This window comes from Arvicola amphibius, chromosome 8 (genome assembly GCF_903992535.2).
Source record: "Arvicola amphibius chromosome 8, mArvAmp1.2, whole genome shotgun sequence".
NCBI classification, from domain to species: domain Eukaryota; kingdom Metazoa; phylum Chordata; class Mammalia; order Rodentia; family Cricetidae; genus Arvicola; species Arvicola amphibius.
The window spans coordinates 26,677,122-26,697,643 of record NC_052054.1 but is presented as its reverse complement, the minus strand read 5'-3'; the positions used below and the strand labels follow the sequence as shown (position 1 = coordinate 26,697,643).

General features: G+C 47.0%; 1 protein-coding gene across 2 annotated transcripts in view; it reads right to left on the bottom strand.

Moving 5' to 3' along the window:
• The window catches only part of Nhsl1 (NHS like 1), a 225,617-nt gene extending 213,569 nt beyond the window's left edge, over window positions 1-12,048 (bottom strand). For both annotated transcript variants that reach the window (XM_038340300.1, XM_038340301.1), the window contains exon 1: window positions 11,515-12,048. In XM_038340300.1, coding sequence (XP_038196228.1) covers window positions 11,515-11,806 — 292 coding nt within the window. In that variant the 5' untranslated portion in view covers window positions 11,807-12,048. The remainder of the gene's footprint in view (window positions 1-11,514) is intronic.
• Between the last annotated feature and the right edge of the window lie 8,474 nt (window positions 12,049-20,522).

Sequence of the window (20,522 nt, the reverse complement as noted above, 5' to 3'; positions counted from 1 at the left end):
TAAAAACAAAAGCATTAACCATTTTTAAAAATTTTAATAAGGGATTTAGCAATCTATCTGAATTCTTTTCCCCCAATTCAATTGACTACTCTAACGACAATAAGACTGACCTGAAATTCACAAGTATAATTAATTTTAGAAACCAACAAAAAGACACAGAGAAGACGACAGAGCAAACCCTGAAATTCTGTTTGTGTGAAGAAATCTTGGAAAGCTACAGACAAAGAGCGAAGAGCTGGCAGAGGGCTGGAGAGTCAAGGCAGAAGGCCGTCAGCAGGAGTGATACTTTTCTCCAAACACCCTTTGAAGTATATTTTTTGGACATTGTAAATATGTTTCCTACTCAATAAACTCAATGAAAATGCCTGCTCTGTCCATCCGAGCTGATTGCCACAGACCTCAGCACTCGTGAAGTAGGAGTAATGAATGCAGCCCTGGGCTCCGGAGTCCACCAGCTGATTAATTAGTACAACGGATATCCTGAGAAGTACAGGCTGGTTTCCTCATCTGTATATAGTCCAGCAGCCAGATCATCAGCTGGGAGCATCCACGGGGAAAACTCCGGAACACCTCAACTGTGATACTCAGGCTTCAGTGTGATCACGCATAATCCAATTACACAGACCAGCGCCTACTTAACTCAATTCCTCCAGCTCTCAGTCTGTGCCCTCGGAGCATTTTTATCAGATGCCTAACTTAGCCAGATAGAAGTACCAAACTCATCCTGACTCAAGCTTTGGCGGGTTGCTGATTGTCTTCCAATCAAAATGGGCAAGTATGATAAACTATTTCCCCGTGGGAACGATCTAAAGCAGTGGTCTGCCCTCTCAAAGTAAAATATTGCTATGTCTGTGAAAGCAATGTAGAATAGGGGTCAAAATCACCACCACTCCTTGCGGGGGTGTCTCATACCAAAGAGGTTCTCTTTGTCTTCGGGTGGGTTGTCTTGTTTTAGAAAAGGCATCCAATATTGCAGGATGTCCTTGAACCCCGGGCCTCCAGCTCTACCTCCCAGATTCCAGGATTACAGGTATTTGCCAACACATCTGGCTTCTGCTTGTTTATAAAACATAATTTTTAGAAGAAGAGAAACTGTAAATGTTTCAAGTCACAACTTCGTACTCGCGGGCGTGCCGCCACCCCACAACCTACAACAGGTCTTTCGAGGCAAGTGTTCCCTAAAAATGGCCGCTTCTAACTCTGAACAGATCTCCTAGAGCTAGTATAAGACTTGCATTTGCAGGGAGGCGGATCTTGAGTTTCTGGGAAGACTGGACTGCTTAGCCAGATCGCAGCTCAAAAACAGAAAACCACAACAAACCCGATTGACTTGGGGATCAAGAAGGCGCTAGCCCCACCATGTGCTCCATGAATGGGTAGCCGCTCCACCACCTGGACCGATTCCTAATACACAACAGCCTGCTATTTCCAAAACTTGGTTTATCACAGTCACCTGGGGACCTTGTTGGCCCAGGCTGTTCCTGGCTTCACACCAGCCTCTGATTCAGACTCTCCAGGGGCGGGGTCTGAGAATCTGTTTTTTGGTTTTTTTTTTTAACAGAGCCCGGGTGATTGCTCATGACTCAGACCATGTGGGAAACAAGGAGATGAATGAAACGGCCCTCGTGGTTCCAAAAGGCCCCAGAAGAGCAGAGAGCTGAGCAGTCAGGGCTGAGTGGAACCAGGGAATAGGACTTGCGCAGAGGACTCAAGAGAAACCCAGGACCAGCTGCCACCCAGGCAGTGGAGGCCTGGCCGAGAGGGGGTTCTCCCACTGCTACGAGGTTCAGTGAGAACCGAGCTGGCTTCCCAGTTCCCACAATGGGAGGAAACGGAGAAGGGGCCTGAGAAAGAAAAAGGACATCCACATGAGGGTCCCAGAAGGGCTGGCAGTCCCAGCCCCCAAGCTCACGCTTGTGCAAGACAGAAAGGAAGCCCTACCCCCACTCCTGTCATGGACTACAGATGCTTCCAGAATCTGGGCAGGATGTTTGGATTTCCAATCGGTAACGTTTTCACATTTATCTCTCCCACCGGTTCTCCTCTGGATTTGGTCAGCTCTCATCTTCCAAGCGACGGTAGCCCAACCTCCTGGACCAAACATCAGTGGGACAGAGGGCCACAAATGTGCACATAGGTGCTACCTCAGTTGTCCCATCATTAAGGCAACAGCAGCAAATGTGGTGTCCACTGTGTGCCGGGGTTCTCACTGAACCATGAATACTGGTCTCGCATCTGTCCATCTGCTAGGACTTTGCTGGGTTTGGGGGAGGGGATGGGGGGGACGGCAGATGGCTTAGCAGGTGAAAGCAGTTTCTACCCAAGCATCACGGCCTGAGCCCTGGAACTGGAACTCTGTGGCAGGAGAGAACAGGCTCCTACAGGTTGCATGTGTGTGTATATATATGTAGTTATGGTGTATGTGTGTGTGCACTCGCACATGCTTGGTGTGCATGCATGCATGCGCGCACACGCACACATTTTTTTTTTTAAGGAAAGAGTCCAAAAGGCCTTTTGTAAGACATGGTCTTTCTATGTTGCTCAGACTATGCCACCACGTCTTTTCGGACTTCGTGATTTTTTTTTTAACTTCAAAATACATGACAGACTTTTTCTTTTTTTTTTTGCATAGGGTCTTCTGTAAACCAGGCTGGCCTCTAACCCTTTATGTAGCCCATGATGGCCTTGAATTCCTCACCTTCCTACCTCTGCCTCTCGAGTGCTGGAATTATGGCCTTCCACCACTCTGCAACGCTGAGGCGGGAACTCAGGGGCTGCAGCCCGCTACGCAAGCAGGCTGACTTAGACACATTTCTCTCTCTAGTTTCTCTTCCCTGAAAAAAGGAGTGTCATCATTTGCAGTTGGCTCAGGTAGTACTGACAATGTACCACATGATGTGAGAGCAGGCTGACCCAAGATGCACCCTGCCTGAAGGGCTTGGATTTCCTGTGTCTCATATGGGTTCAGCCTCGGCCTAGGCTGCCAGTCCTCCTCGTGGGGCCTCCATGGGGCTGTCCTCTTTCTTTCACAAGCCCTTTAGCCTCTATTTCCTCCTATTGTGGGAACATGTCACAATTCCACAAGGAAAGGGAATAAAGCCCAGGACCTCCATGCCCTCTCCTTGGGAGTTCACTGAAAGACAAGCTCCAGCTCCACAGCCACAGTTTTCCAAAACACTGCCATGGGGAACACGGAGAAATGTGGACCACTGGGAGCCAGGCAAGGTGGTGCGTGCCTGAGTCCTAGCCCGTGGGAAGTGGAGGCAGGAGGACCAAAAATTCAAGGCCAGCCTATGGGGTTGGAAAAGAGAGGGGCGGGAGAGGAAAAGAGAGGGGGAGAGGGAGAGGGAGAGAGAGGGAGAGAGGGAGAGAGAGAGAGAAGGAGAGAGAGGGAGAGAGAGAGAGAACCAATGAAAGCAATACACAGAAGTGGCATGGCCATCAGCACACTTCAGTTGATTCTGAATTTCAATTTCTGCAGAATTCATTTGTGCCAGGGTACAAACTAATTTGAGCAGAGACAAAATTAAGTGAGTTCCTAGGCCTCTGAGTTAGATGCAAGGCATTTTATATATTACTTACAATTTGACTTTTTTTTTTTCAGGGTAGGGTGATAGAGTAGCTGAGATGGTAGAGGATTAGTCTGGCATGCACAAAGCCTTGGGTTCAATCCCAGTGTCAAATAAAACCATGCATAATGGCACAGGCCTGTAATTCCAGTACTTGGGAGGTAGAGGCATGGAAATCAGAAGTGTCTGCTATACACGGAGTGTGAGGCCAGCCTAAGGATGTGTGAAACTGTCTCAAAACAAAAAAACAAAAACAAACCTTTTTTTGAAACAAGGTCTCCTTATGCAGTGATCCTTGATCCGGCCTAAGTACTAGGACTGCAGGCATGCACCACAATACCCATCAAAAAATTAATATTTTTAAGGTCTTTAAAGTCTGCAGAAATGGCTGTTCTTCCAAAAAAACAGAAGTTCCATTCCCAACTCTCAGGTCAGGTGGCTCACAACCTCGTGTAATTCTAGTTCCAGGGCATCCAGGTCTTCTGGACACTGCAGGTACCCACACATATGGAAGATAGCGCCTTACTTTTCTGCTTTCAAATCTTCTTCCAAAATATTAAGGAACTCAACTATTTCCTTTTTTATTACATTTTCTCCCAGGCGTTGGAGAGATGCCTCAGTTCCTAGTTTTCACGTCAGGTAGCTCACAACTCTGTAACCCCAGCTTAAGTATCTGATGCTTCCGGTCTCCATGGGTGCTGCACTCATGGGCGCGCGCACGCACGCACGCACACACACACACACACGTGCGCGTTTTATATATATTTATATAGAATTAAAAATAACTCCAGGCAATGGTGGCATATGCCTGTAATCCCAGAACTCAGGAGGAAGAGGCAGATAGATCTCCATAAGTTTCGAGGTCAGTCTGGTCTACAGAGCAAGTTCCAGGACAGCCAAGGCTACCGGAGAAACCCTGTCTTGCAAAACAAGCAAAAATAACTTTCTTAAATTAATGTTTAAAATGTCTTCATTTACTACTTCCCATCCTAAAACAACACATGCAGACGATATTAATGTGAGATTTGTCTCTACATTATCATATAATCTCTACGTAGGAGGCTTTGTATACTTCCCAGGCATTGCGTTCCAAGAATCAGCAAGTAGACTACAGTCTTGCAACAAAGGATACACCCTCCTAACTCAAAACTTAACTCCCTTTAAATTAATTTGAGCTATGGCAAATGCACTGAAACACAGGTCTCTTTCCGTAACGACACTGGCGGTTTTTAAGTCTGAGGAGGAGAGCAAGAGTCTGCTGTGGGCAGAGTAGGCACGAACTTAAAACAAGTACCTGCCTGACGCTTGGAAAATGACTAACTCCCCGGCGTGTGAATCCACACAGCCACATGCCAACGAGTCAATAAAACACATCCTGACTGTAGCTTAGAAGGCCCTGGGTTTCTCATACTGAAAATAAAAACAAACGAATAAAATGTTGATGGAAAAAGGGTCCCTTTAATCATAAATACTCAATCCTTTTAGCCTAAGAATCTAAAAAGAGATTTCTTCCTCCTCTTCTTCTAAGACAGGGTCTTATCTATACCCCCCAGCAGGTGTATGCTACTAGACTAGGCAGACAATTCTTATTAATTTTTGAGACAGGGTCTCTCTACATAGTTCTGGCTGTCCTGGAACTTACTACATAGGCCAGGCTGCCCTTGACCTTGCAGAGATCTGCCAGCCTCTGTCTCCCAAATGCTGGAATTAAGGGCATGTACCACCACACTATTGTGCGATGTTTCACTCTTTGGGCTTTTTTTGGGACCCACCACCAAGCAATCAAATAAATCACACATGGAGGCTTTTTCTTAGTTATGAATGCCCAGCCTTAGTTTGGCTTATTTCTTGCCAACTTTTCTTAAATTATCCCGACTACCTTTTGCCTCTGGGCTTTTATCTTTCTCTGTCTCTGTATACCTTTCTTTCCTTCTTACTCCGTGACTAGCTGGTTGGCTGTGTAGCAGACCCCTGATGTCCTCCTCTCCCTGTTCTCTTGCTCTTCTTTCCCCTCGTTTCTCCTTCTATTTATCCTCTCTGCCCGCCCGCCCCACCTACCCCTGCCTCCCTATCGGCCATTCAGCTCTTTATTAGAACCATCAGGCGATTTAGACAGGCACAGTAACACAGCTTCACAGAGTCACACCAATGCAGCGTAAACCAAAGTCACACACCTGAAAATAATATTCCCCAACACCACACCAGGCATACGCAGGCAAATTCTTAAGGACAGACACATAGGAAAAAAGTTTGAAAATAAATTGCTTGATCTCACACAGGCTGCTCAACCTAATGGCACAAGTCTGCCCACTCTGCTACCATCAGTTTCTGCTAATAAATCTAAGAACTCTCCTGGGATGAAGGTGGGTGGAGACCCTACTTCCACCAGCACCGCTCTAGTATGTGGCATGCTTCAATGAAAGCAAGTCTTATGCCAAGTTTACCGGGCATCCATTTAAGCGTGAGCCAGCGCCTGTTCTTAGAAGTCCAGTGACGTCTACATCTTTGCCATGACTTTAGTACACTGCCACACACACTATAGCGACTCATCCTGATGAAGAAGGAAAGGGAGTCATCCCGAGACCAGACACTCTGGTTAGGTCAGAGGACAACGACGGTCAGTCGAGAGTGTGGGATGGCGCAACTACCACCTAGAACACTGCTCAAGTATTAGCCCACACCGTCTACCAGATTCTTAGACCTGTTTACGCAAAGACGATGCCTGTACAATCTTTCTTCATAGGGAAGCCAACTGCTAGAGACAGGAAGAGCCTTGTGCATGCTAAGTGCATGCTCCACCACTGAGCTACCCACCCCCCCACCTCGCCTTCTATCTTCAACGCCATCCATTTCGGTTCTAAAAATGATACAGAGCATACCAGGTCCGCTGTGTGTAAACACACCAGTAGCACAGCAAAGCCCTCTCAGTGAAAGTGGGGGAAGAGCTATCACGCTAGAACTATTACTTTAAAAGGCTAACAAATTGCCTTTTTCTATTGTCTTTAAACAGGCCTTCATAGTCACCCAAGAAGTTCTTTGTGGTTGCTGAGACCGGGTTTCAGGGCTGGCCTCAAACTCATTATGTAGCCTAGAAGGCCCTTCACTTTCTGATCTTCCTTCTTCTGTCTTTCAGGGGCTGAATTTCAGGCATGTGCCACTACATTCAATGTTAGGGACTAAACCAGTTTCATGCGCGCTGGGCAAGCACGCTACCACTCGAGCTACATCCCCAGTCCCAGTAAGGGCTTTTAAGACAACCTGAAAAGAGCTCAGAGCAGAATTCACGAGACTTACTCTGTACTATTTATCAGCTCCTTTTACGAGTCCTAGAACTTTCATTTCTTCATCTATAAAATGGGCTTTAAAATACAGCCTTCCCTTTCTATTTCACGTGGTTTTGGAAGCACATAAGAAATCCGAATGACAGGTTTCTAAGACACAGGTATACTCCACGGGACGGTGACTGTTGGTTACAGAAAGCAGCAAACGGTGAGTCTGGGCAACACTATGCTTCTTAAAGGAAGCTGGACAAAGACGACAGACGGCATGAATACACTTGTCTGGAATGTTCAGAGCAATCAAATCTACAGTGGCAGAAAGTGTATTTGCGGTGGCCCAGAGGTAGGAAGGTCAAGAAGAGAGGGAGAACGGCTCCCGGTGATGGGTTTCTTTCAGGACCATGGAAATGTGATAATGTAGACTGTGGTCTGGCCGCACATCTCTGAGTGCACAAAAGCCACTGGCCTATGTGCTGTAAACGGGTGAATCCAGGGAATCGTATCCCAGTTAGACTATTTTTGAGGCAAAGCCACAGGCCTATAATTCCAGCTACTTGGGAGTCTGAGCCTTGAGAATCCTGAGTTCAAAGGCTGTCTGGGCTACAGAGTGACTGAAGGCCATGGACAACCTGTTGAATGCTGTCTCGGAATTTAAAAATAAAAAGGGGTGGTGGTCTGGGGATACAGCTCAGTGGTAGAACACTTCCTAACATTCCCTAAGTCAAATCCAAAGTTCAGGGAGTGGAGGAAACACATTTCCACAGGCCTTAATAAAACATGGCCACTAATGGACTGAGTACCTGTTGACCTCTGCACAGTAAAGTCTCTTGATTGCTAACAGAGCCCAGACACAGCTATTCATGTTTCTGCCTGTTGTTCCTATTTTCAATGAAGCCGTATTTAGTCAGCAGCAAAACTAATTAAGTTTTACTTCATAGAAACAGAACCAGTGAGAAGGTTCAGCGGGTAAAGGAGACTGGCTGCCGATCCTTGAGTTTGATCCCTGGGTCCCACAAGGTAAAAGGAGAAAACACTGCAGTAAGTTGTCCTCTGACTTCCACACATGTGCCATAGCACGTGCACATACATGCACATGCACACACAAACACACACTCACACACGAAATCACATGCTATATGTCATTTTTTTAAAATTTAAATATGTATGTATTAATATCACATTCTAGCCACTGCGCTAAGCTCTATAAAAACAGACATGCCGCCATCCTTGACTTTGAGCAACTTGTTGGATGGCTGAAGGGAGTAGGTGCAAAAGACCCAACTTCGGTCCCTTGTGAATGCGGTGTTAAGAATGAAAACACACACACACACACACGGGGTTTATTAGACTAGCGTGTAGGCTGTGTTCCAGCTAGTCTAACAATGACTGTTTACCCATAGAAAGTCCAGGGATCTTGTAGTTACTCAGTCCACTAGGCTGAATGTCTCAGCGGCTGTTTAGTAGATGCCAGAATCCCAAAGAAGTAGGCTCTAAAGCCGGTGAAGTGAAAGTGATGGACTCGCCAGTGAAGAGCGCGAACAAGCAAGCAAAGACAAAGAGTTTCCTTCTAACCATGTCCTTTATATAGGTAGGCTGCCACCAGAAGGTGTGACACTGAGTAAAGGTGGATCTTCCCACCTCCAAAGATCTGGATTAAAAGTGGGTCTTCCCACTTCAAATGATTTAATTTAAAAAAAAAAAAAAAAAAAGGGCTCTTGCAGGTGTAGCCAGCCACTTGGGTTTAGTTAATTGCACATGAACTCAAGCTGGCAACAGAGAGCAACCATTACAGGGTCCATTCTGGATCTGTAGGACCACTTTCCCCAACACAGGATCATCAGATAGCATCAGAGGCGTCTTCACTGGACATGGACGAGCAGGAATAAGTGCTTTTCCTTAACTTGAGCTTTGTAGGACCTATGACAGCTGAAGAAAGGCAAGCCTGAAGAAATCCTCTTCCTAACCCTTAGAGCCTGCAGGACTGGCCCAGGGGCCTAACACGCTATTGAGTGCTCCAAACAGTCCATGATGTTCAGATTGCTCCACTGCCATCTCGTATGGTAGCAGACACCGGCAGCCATGAATGGACTGGCTCCGGGCCCTCTTAGCATTTGTACGCTGGGAGTCTGCTACTTTCTCCATGGGAGACTCATTAACAGGTTTGTCCTACCAGAGGGATGAAATTAAGGTTCACAGGAAGCCCAAAGACAGTTCATGGAGTGTGTTTACACTTTAATCTCTGTTTCCAAACACTCCTAAAGGGAAGCTATACACACACTGGAGAGCAGGCAAGTCAATCAGAGGTATGGGCTCTAGCCTTCAGCCAGGACAAATGCTTCAAGACTTTGGGCCTGGAATTCTTCTCTGGGTATGAGATTATGAAATCGGGGGCATCTATAGTCAACTCCCAGTGCAAAGGCCCACAATGGAGGATGTGACTTGAAAGACCTGGTTTAAAAGAACCAAGACATCAGGCACAGCGGTGCACACCTTTAATCCTAGAGCTCAGAGTTCAAGGACAGGCATAGTAGTGCACACCTTTGATCCTTGTGGGTTCAAGGCCAGTCACCCTCCACAGGCTGGAATTGCAGGTATGAGCCACTGTGCTAGGCAAGGCATTGTTTTCAAATACTCCTGCAGATGCTAAATTGAATGAACGTATAGGTGACTCATGGCTTATTAGCATACAATAAGATGTATACAAAGATGGGGCCAAATCTAATAATGTTTTTAATAACTCGTCTTTTTGTATGTATGCACATCTATGGTCTCAGGAGTTTTTTTAAAGCCTTCTTTCATGACCCTATGAAGATGACCAGCCAGGATTACTGGTGAGAAATTAAAGCCATTTAAGATTAACATGCTCACGAACACTTTGAAGAGAGTTGTTTCAGTCACTTCGAGGACAACTTTAGGGAGAATTCAGGGGACTGCTGGAATATAGCTTACTGGAATACACACATATTCAAAGAAAAGAAAGGGAGCTGGAGGCGACATCTTTGCATATAACAACATTGGAGAGTTGGAGGCAGAATAATCTAGAACTCAAGACCCGAGTTCGCAGTGCAGCAAGTTCAAGGCCAGTCTGGACTAAGGAAGACTCCATCTAGAAGAGGAAGGAGGTGTGGAAGGAGGAGAGGGAGGGGAAAATATATTTAAATTCAAAACAAAACTAGCAAAGAGAGTTTTAACATCACGGAATGTGGTTTATTTTTCTTACAAATTAGTTTAAAAATTGTAACTGCCTTTATTTAGCAACTGCAGGGTGGGGCAACACTCCGTTCCATGCACTAGAGTGTGTCCACTTTGTTTCCTTCCCTTAGACTTGTTCACCCAGCAGCTAGATCTGCCTCACCACATTGCATGTCAGGGATGAAATTCTCCTTCACCCAGGTACACACACCCTACACAGAAAGGGCACGGAAGCCAACAGGATTACCAGGCAGACAGTGAAAGGCCCCTAGGACACAATATCCACATGCACAAGGTCCTCATTCACATGAACTAAATATATCTGATTTTGTCCCCAACAAATTATTAGATCACTTTGACTCCCTGACCCCCTCAGCCCCTCCTACTCTCCTGGGTTAGAAGCTGTCCATGGACGTGTCTTTAGCACACTCTAAACAGAGCCAACCAAAAATGTAAAGCTATCATATAAATGCACATCCTGGAAAGACACATTTCAGGGGGTCACAGTACGTTTAAATTAGTGAAAATCTGAACTCCTAGGCTGCAAGATAGTTAAACCTGACTCAGGTTCTCCAGCAAGCTGGAAAACAAGCTACTCCAGATTAGGTCTGGAGTGATTCTAAGTGAGGCCATTTTTCATGCAGAGCTGCTGACACCTAGGCGTGGGTTGTTACAGCAGTACCTCCCCTCCCACCCTGCAATCCATCAACCATCCCCAATTTACTCCTTGCACTAAGTGTTATGACCGAGGCCACGTACTGAAAAGGGAGAAACCACCCAGACATCATACTGAAAGTTTCTCTGTTTGGGCCAGCAGGAAATTCCAGTCGCTTCATTCATCAGAGCCAGTTAAAGCCGCTGAAATGAAATACGCACTTGGAGATTACTATGTCAGGACATAGGTTTAATTGCGGGGAGGGGGGGTGAAGAGGGCCAAACAAAGACAGAACCCCAGCTCAAGGTCAAGGTCTTAAAAATAATAAAGAGCGGATGGTCAGTCTGGGAGGAAATATACTTCAAGGCCAAAAGAAAAAAAATCCTCAAGTTAGCACGCTTTTCTTTGTAGGTAAGACCACTTGTCCAATATGCAGCAGGCAGCGGTGACAAGTCCCCAGAGACTGACCACAAACAGATCCTCCTAAAGTGTGAAGCAGCGCTATAACCATCCTATATCCCCTGACGTCTCCGACGGGATACCATTACGTTTAGTGTGGCTGCTGTCAATTTCCCGACAGAGCAGTGGGATGAGCTGTCCCAAAAGCCACACTCCGCGCCCACTCCACCAAGGCAACCTAAGGAAGCCAGAAAAGCCACACACTCCTGCCACCTGCACTGCCTCCCATCCAAGTCCCCGGACACCTATGGGCTCCCAAAGAGGCCGGAGAGCTGAGCCTGGGCCGCCAGGGGGCGGGAGGCAGCAGCTGGCCAAGCGCCTCGGTGCCGCGGTGCCCTCCCCGGGGCCATCAGCCACTCACGGATTTTCACTCGCCGGTGGTCCAGGCGCGCGGTGGCGGCATGCAGGGCATCGAGGCGGCGGTGCAGCTCGGCGGTGCGGTGACCCAGCGCGGTCGCCTGGCCCTCGAGTTCCCCGAAGATGTCCCCGGCGCAGCGCGACAGGTCGGCCAGCTGGGCGAGCAGGCAGACCAGAGTGTGCGAGCTGACCTGCTCCAGCGAGCGGAAGAGCGGCGCGCCCGCAGCCCGAGCCACCGCCGCCTCCTCGGGCCGGCGCAGCCGCGCGGGTTCCACGCTCCGTTGGTGGAAGGGCATGACTGGGCACGCGGGGCGCCGGGGGACCGGCGATCACCGCGTTCACGCCGGGCCCCGAGGGCGATGGGCGCGGGTCTGCATCCAACACAAAGGAGAGTTCCGGGGCAGTTGCTGCGGGGACGAGGCCGGGCGACGAGGAGGCGCGGGGACAGCTCGGAGACCCTAGCTGGGTGCCGCGCGGCGAAGTGCCTCCTCCAGGGCTCCGAAGCAGCGCGGCCGAGGAAGTTCCCGGAGCAGTTCCCGGGCGGCCGCGGTGGGTCCCGCTGGAAGTTTGCAGGCAGGAAAGCGCCGCCGCTCCTTCCCTCCCTCCGGATTGGAGAGGGAGGAGGAAGCGGGGGAAGTGCCGCCGACACGGGCGCGAGGGAGGGCGGCGGGAGAAAGGGAAGGGGGAGGAGAAAAGCCGGCCGGGAACCACCTGCGGCTCCCGCGCCCGCCGCGCCCCGCGCCCAGGCCAGCGGCCACCCGGCGCCCCAGCGCACTCTGCTGGGGGCGATCGCGCAGTCCCCGAGCTCCCGGGACGCCGCCCACGCCCCCAGCCGAGCCCCCGGGCGCCGGGGCCCAGTCCCCGCCCGCATCCCAGGCCCGAGTGGGGCGCAGCAGGGCGCCGCGGAGGCGGAGGAGCCGGGACAACCGGGCCAACCCGGTTCCGGCTGCTCACCTGTGCTGCGGCGGTGGCGGCTGAGTCTCCGTCTTGCTATCCGGGGAATGCCGGGCGGCCTGTCTGGGTCCCCCTGGTCTCTCCCTGAAAGGCTGCCAAGACTTCTGGGATGCTTTGGTGGGCCTAGAAGAAGACCTCAATCTGTCACCGAGTAGTCAGGAGTTTGGCTGCCAACTAGGAATATGAGTATAGAGGAGGGAAAGGGAAAAAACAAAAAAACAAAAACAAACTCCGAAGACCTCTTCAGAATGCTTCAAGAGTTTTTCTAGGTGTTTCCCTAGTGGCTTCCTGTCCTGTCCTGTCAGATGGGCAGACATAGTTGCCTCTTTCATTCATTCCCTCAAACGTTTGAGTTAGGTTACTAGAACCTAGAAGCCGGATTCCAGGGCCTGGAAGGTTATAATCATGAGACACCCAACTAACTCAAACCTTCTGCTAAGAAGCTTCTGCGGAGCCTGGGTCCACTATCCCAAAACTCAAGATCACATTAGCCTCATCGCTGTGTTTGCCCCGAAAAGGAATCTTGTCCTTTTATTTCTGTCGCCAAGTCGTCCCACATTGCAGCACTGCTGCTTGACCTTAGGAGCAGGCTCCAAAGTGGTGTTGGTCCGCCCCTCCGCAGGACAGAAGCAGAGCAAGCAGGCAGCCTGCAGAGAGAGCGTCTTGGATGAAACTTAGTAGACAAGCCGAGGAGGAGGTGGAGGCTCACAGTTTTAATAGGAGCACTCAGGAGGCCGAGACAGTCGGATCTCTGAGCCAACCTGGTTTATAGATGGATCGAGTTCCGGGACAGCCAGGCCTATACAGGGAAACCCTGCCTCAAAAACCCAAAAGGAAAAAGAAAAAGAAAAAAGAAAAACAAAATATTTTGTAGAGAAACTTTTTCCACCTTCCCGGTGTTGGACAACAGTTTGTTTTCTTGATTTTTTGTATAATATATAACATTAATGATCTCAGATCACCTAGTAGGACCACCTGCAGGGTTGAGAGCAAAGGCAACAGTTGCTGTCCTTTTAAAAAAACGTCTTGATATGAAATACTATAAAAGTCTTGAAGTGAACAGGCGATGTTCCCACCGGCTCTTCCCTGACATCACGAGGCCATGAATAACAGTTTAAACATCAGTGTAAGCCAGTCTGCTGGTGGCACACACCTGTAATCAGGCAAGAGCACCCATCATAGCTGCAGCTGACCTATGTCGTGAGACTGCCCCAAAACAATACTAAAATTCTATACAGCATTATATCCCTGCTGGTAGTATATTGTATATAGTACATAGTATATTGAAGATCCTAAGCAGTCACTCCTCACAAATGGTTCTCTTTGCTCCTCAAGCCCATACTAGTCATAAGCAACCATTGCTCCTGTGTTTTTTACCGAATAACCTACTCCAGCTATTTCAGATGGAAGGAATCAGTAATCTGTGGTCTTTTGTAGCTGGCGTTTTTCTCATGGTGTAATTTTTCAAGGTTTATTCATGTTATAGCCCCTCGGTTCCTTTTTATGGCTAAATAATATCCCATTGTTGTGGATAGGCTGTGCTGTGTGGATCCACTCAGTTAATGAGCATCCAGGTCTCTGCTTACTGACTGCTGTGAGTAATGGAGTAAACACTCACCTCCAGGCTTCGGCATAGACGTCCACTTTCCTGTCTCTCAGGTATACATACCTGGGAGTGGAATTGCAGGGTCATATAGAAGCTCTGTGTTTAGCCCTCTGAGGAATTATGGGCTGTGTTCCCAGGCGGTGGCACCATTTTGCATTCCCACCACCAGTGACTGAGGATTCCACCTCTTCACTAACCCTTGTTATTATCGCTCATTACCATTCCAGCCGTTCTACTGGATGTGTCCTGGTCTGTGTTTCCCTGAGAGCCAGTGATACTGGACATCTCTTCTTGTGTTTATTGGCCACTTGTTTATCTCTGGGAAAAGATAATGCTGGGAGAAAAAAATCTGTTCAGGTTTTTACTCTGGTTTTTTGGGTTTTGTTTCTGTGGCGCTCAGAACTGAACCCAGAGGTTTTCAGCGCTCTATCGCTGACCCAAATCTTTGGCTCCCACCCCTTTCTTAGCTGGATGACTGCCATCATTATGATGTAACAGGTCTTTATATATATTTATATCTAAATCCCTTATATACAACATTTACTTACTAAATTCTATTGAGACTAAACTGATCATTGTTATTTAGTTTAATTAAGCATATTGTCTTATCCCTTAATTGGAAAATATGGTTCAGCTGTGTTCCCATATAACTTAATAAGAGAGCAAAGATATTTTTGTGAGTTTGTAATCCTGGAGCGATCCCAACTTTTTTTCTTTTTCCGGCTGAGTATCAAACCCAGAGCCTCCAATGTTCTAGGCAAAATTTTCTATCACCAAGATAGAACCCTAGCCCCTCCATCTTTGATCAGTGATGGGGCTTGAACTCAGAGTCTCAAGGATGCCAGGCAAGCACTATACCTCTGAGTTACATCCCCTCTTGTTGTATTTAAAATCTTTTTAATTAGTTGATTAGTTACTTAGGCATGGATGTGCCACTGTGCAAGTATGGAAGTCAGAGGACTGCCTTTAGGGACGGGTTCTCATCTTCCGTCTCGTGGAGACGGTCTCTCCTACTCCATCAGCTACACTGCATACCCTAGGCTAATTGGCCTGTGAGCTTCTGGATGAGTCTCTCCATCTTGTAGGAATACCAGGATTACAGATGTGTACTGCCACATCTGGTCTTTGACATGGGTGTAGGGCTTGAACTCGGGTTGCCGGCCTTAAGCAGCAAGAGGTTTTTCTGTCTACATTATCTCTCCAGCACTTTTCGGAGGGTGTTTGTTGTTGTTGTTGTTGTTGTTGTTGTTTCGTTTTGTATTTCTGAGCCAGGTTTCATGCTGTAATCCAAGCTGGCCTTAAATTCACAACAATTTCAGTTTCCTAAGTGCCAGGATTACCGTTGTAAACCCACTGTGCTCAGGGGTGTGTGTGTGTGTGTGTGTGTGTGTGTTTTGAGACAAAGGTTTCTCTGTGTAGCCCTTGCTGTCCTGAAACTCACTTTGTAGACCACGCTGGCCTTGAACTCAGAGATTCCCCTGCCTCTGCCTCCTGAGTGCTGGAATGTGCCATTATACCCAGTCTTTAAGCAGATTTTTTAAATGGATGATGAAAGCCAACATTTAAATTACTTTATGAATAGAGGCCACGAATTCTGTTTATTCCACGTTTTGGTTGTGTCTAGAATTTAAGTTCTGCTTCTCAACCAGTGTCATCATTTTATCAGAACTTTTTTTTTTTCAGAAGCAAAATGTGGTAATGAAATCCCAGCACTCAGGAGGGTGAGGTGTCACTGAGTTCAAGGCCAGCCTGGACTACACAGCAAAACCCTACTTAAGAAGGAGGGAAGAAAGCAGGGAGCTGGAGGGGGCTGGGAATGAAAGGCTTGCTTTCTGTAATTAAAACCTTTCCCAATTCCCAGCAGGAGCCCTTTGTGAGCAGAATTATAGGAGCTGTGTTCCCACTCCCCCAGCCAGCTGGCAACCATGCTACAGGGTAGGAAGAGTGGTGGAGAGCAGGGGAGGCTGGGCTGTGGTCCTGGGATGGGGCTCACGTCACACTCTGCTTAGGCGGGTACTGTTGGAATGTGCTCTTTTCTGAACATGTCTGGGTCCTCACTGCAAGTGAGGCCATGCTACCGACATGGGCTGTGGATGGATCCTGAGAGCTTCATCTACCCCAAGTGTGGCATTCCTTCCTTCCACTTCTCAAAGGCTCTTGTTTAGGTCTTTTCTACCTTCACTAAGACTCTTCAGATAGGCGGAGTCAGAGAGGAGCCATGTAGCTGCCTGCCAGAGACAGAAGCCTCCACTGGAGTCCACCGGAACCTTGCTGGTAGGCCACAGGCACGTGGCGAGACACAGATTAATAGAAATTGGTTCATCTCAGATAGAAGAGTTAGCCAGAAATACGCTTAAGCTATTGGCCAAATAATATTACAAATAATATATATACTTTCTGTGTGTTTATTGCGGGATCAGGCGGGACAGAAGCCTCCCCCAACAACTGAGAGGTGAGGGCGCTGAACTCCTAGATTAATCCCACTGATGGCTTCTTATTGTGATGGCATTATTGGGAGGTATAAAAGTAGAGTTTGGGGTCTGCCTGGAGAAGTAGGTCACTGGGGGCATGGTTTGGAGGGTATGGCTGCCGTTGCCACTTCCTGACTCCTTTCTATAGGCCATTTTTCTGCCATGCCCCTGCCCGACATTGTGTCTCTGCCTTGCCACAGCCTAGAAGCAGTGGAGCAGAGCAGTCAAGGACGGAAAGATCTGAAACTGTGAGCCACATTAAATAAATCCTCTAAAACCAGCAGAAAAAAAAGAACTACATAGTGGAGTGTGCCTATAAATCCCAGTTTAGGAAAAACCGAGGCAGGAGCATTTCCACAGCTGTCAGGCTAGCCAGCCCAGCCATGATCTCCAGGTATAGTGAGAGACGTTGTCTCAAAATAATAAATAATGTTATGGTGGAAAGCCACTGAGGAAGACCTCAGTTCAGATGTCAACTTCTAGCCAGCCACAATCATGTGCCCACATGTGCACCAGCACACATGCATGCGCACACACATGAACACATACACATAACCTCTCAATCTCCAGTCATTTAACTTCTTTGTACTCTTTTTAACTATAGTGTCTAGCTGACCTTCAACCCTTGACTTTATGTTATTTTTCGTGAGCATTAGTCCCAGCTTCCTACTTGGTAAGTAGTAAATACAGCAGAGGAAAACCATTCTACCAATGCGTTTCTTGGATAATTTAATGTCACCCGTGGTTAAGTGGTTGTGACACTGTAGATCTGGACGCAATAGTCTTCAGACGAAAGGACTCCTGAGGTCCTTGGACACAGCATCTGTAAGAAGGTGGCTAGCACTCTTCAGTGTTTCCCACTCATCTAAAGAGAAAATAGAGATTCCAGATGCTAATTATAACACTGAAGTTGTAGGGGTGTGTGTGTGTGTGCATGTGTGTGTGCGCGTGTGTGTATGACTAACACATTCTGAAAGTGACTACACAGTACATATAGGCTGTACGTTTTCCAGCCCTTCAATACACAGTAACCACTGGTTCTGCGTCCAGTCTAACTTTCGGTGTGCTTTGAACATCATTAGCCAAAAGAAAAGCAACAAACTATCTTGATGGAAGCAAGCTTCAACAGGCCCTTTGGGATATGGTCCATGAGATAGGGTCCATGAGATCCTGTGGCCTAGGAATGAAATCAGCTAAGAAACAGTAACCTTCGCCCATCAGGAAACTCCAGCAAACCTGGTAGCAGACACAGACACGTGGTCATTTTCCTGCAGATAGAAATCAAGCCTGGTCTTCAATTAGCCAGAGAACTTTCTCTAGGGCGTGAATGTGATTGCATCCCTCCCCAGCCAAAAGCCTTAAGGCTTTTCAACAATTATCTTTAGGATTATCTCCGAGGACCACAATGAGCCCAGGGAGGTAAGCCCTGCCCTGCTGTCAGCCCCATTTCCTGCTTCCTTTCCATCTCTCACGTCACAGCCACTGAGTAACACAAGCCTCAGAGCCTCTGCTTTCTCCACTCTGACCATCCTCCCTCCTCCTTATCTTCTTTGTTCAGTTGGAGCTTTGGAACTGGGCTCAAATGTCACTTCCTTGGCAAAACATGCTTGCCCTCAACCTCCCAGGCAGGCCTTGCTATCGTGGGCCACTGAACTTCCCAACATGTGAAAGCTTCTATTTGCACATATGTGTGATTGAAGGCTAATGTCTGTATTTGAGTTATGAAAGGAAGCAAACTACTCCCATTCAGTTGTGAGGATTAAATGCAGAACTTGCAGATGCCAGCCACCCAGGGACGAGCAATCCCAGAAGGATGCCAAAGGAGTCGGGGAGAGCCGGGTAGTCCCAGAGCCTCAGTGGGCTCAGCCAATAGAAATAAGGCCCATATTCCTGGGAGGGAAGAACAGACGGAAAGAGGGATGGACAGGTGGACAGGCGGAACTCAGGAAGCAGATGCGGCTCAGAGTCAAAAAGACGGATTAGCCACACATCAGGAGACTTCACAGTACCTCCCGGCTTCACAGCCACATGGGGCAGCAAGGAGAACTGTCTCCATACTTTTTGTTCTTTGAGGCAGAGACCCTTGTAGTCAAGGCTGCTGCCAAACTTGATATGTAGCTAAGGATGATATTAAATTTCTTGATCCTCCTGCCTCTACCTCCCAAGTGCTGGGATTATAGATGTGTGCAACCACATACCATGTATGGTTTTTTGTTTGTTTGTTTGTTTGTTTGTTTTTGGTAGGGGGCTTTTATTTGTTTTGATTTTTAGATTCATTTATATTATTGATTTATTATTAGTATTTATATTATTGTTATATTGTTCAGCCTGCATGCATGTATGCATGTGCGTCCATGCATGTCTGGTGCACACGGAACTCAGACGAAGGCATCAAGTCCCCTGGAGTTACAGAAAGTTGTGAGCCACTGTGGATGCTGGGAATTGAACCAGGATCCTCTGAAAGAGCAAAAAGGGCTCTTAACCACGGAGCCATCTCTCCAGCCCAAACTTCTCCACTCTAACATTTAACATGTACCCAAGGACTGAGGGTGTAGCTTGGTTGGTAGAGGGCATGCCTAGTACGGGTGAAGGCCTGAGTTATATCTCCACAACCACTTAAAACCAGACTGGGATCACGGTCGCACACACTTATACTTCATTTAGGAGGCACAGACAGGAAGATAAGAACTTTAATTCCATTCTCAGCTACACCAAGAATTCAACCCAGTCTAGAACAACACGTGAGAACCTGTCTTTTAAAAGTAGTAATACACCAAGTAAGGAGTAGTGGCTCGCGCTTGCAGCCCTAGACCTTGAGAGGCTAAGGAAAGAGAATTCTGTATTTGAGGAAACCCTGGGCTATAATTACTTGGATAGATGATAGATAGATGATAGAAAATAGATGATAGATAGATAGATAGATAGATAGATAGATAGATAGATAGATGATAGATAGATAGATAGATAAATGATAGATAGAGATAGATAGATGATAGATAGATAGATAGATAGATAGATGATAGATAGATAGATGATAGATAGATAGATAGATGATAGATAGATAGATAGATAGATAGATAGATAGATAGATAGATATAGATAGATGATAGATAGATAGATAGATAGATGATAGATAGATAGATGATAGATAGATAGATAGAGATAGATAGATAGATAGATAGATAGATGATAGATAGATAGATAGATAGATAGATAGATAGATAGATAGATGATAGATAGATAGATAGATAGAGATAGATAGATAGATAGATAGATAGATAGATAGATAGATAGATATAGAGATTATATTTGTTTTCCTCATTAGAAGATTAAAACATGTTTTTGTCCTTGCCTTGGTTGTCTAATTAGTTAGTTAAAATCATTTCCCCACTCTTCCTTTATATTTAGGCTTCTAGAGGGATCTGCTTTAGGTCTCTGGTCCACAAACCTTATCTACAACCTGCTGTCTCATCCCTCATTCCTTTGATATGATTCTTCTGGTGGCTCAGGCACCTGCATCTTGCTCTAGCCCTTGGGTGATTACCACATCACATGTTCTGACAAGTCCCATGTTCTCCAAATTTTGTCCCCAGAATCCCATCATGTTCCTCTTCCTCCTGCTCTCCTAACTTCAGAAACCAGGAAGTATAACCATCAGAAAAGGGGCGTACATCGGCAATGCTACTATCCCACTCTGCCTTCCCCTCCCTCTCCAAGTCCGTACCATACATTCAACCGACAGGCATTCCACCTTGGAAACTTCACACACGCGCACCCTAACTAAGAACATGTACTGCAGGATCAAAGTGGAGCTATTACGCAAGAATCTGAAGCAGGGGGATTGTCAGTTTGGCGCCAGTGTGGGCTCCATTAATAAGATCCTGTTTTAAAACAGAACCGGAATACTAATGCTAAACCTTTGTGTGCTGACTTTAAAAGTAAAAAGAAAGAAGATAACAAAATCTCAAACATAGTAACTGA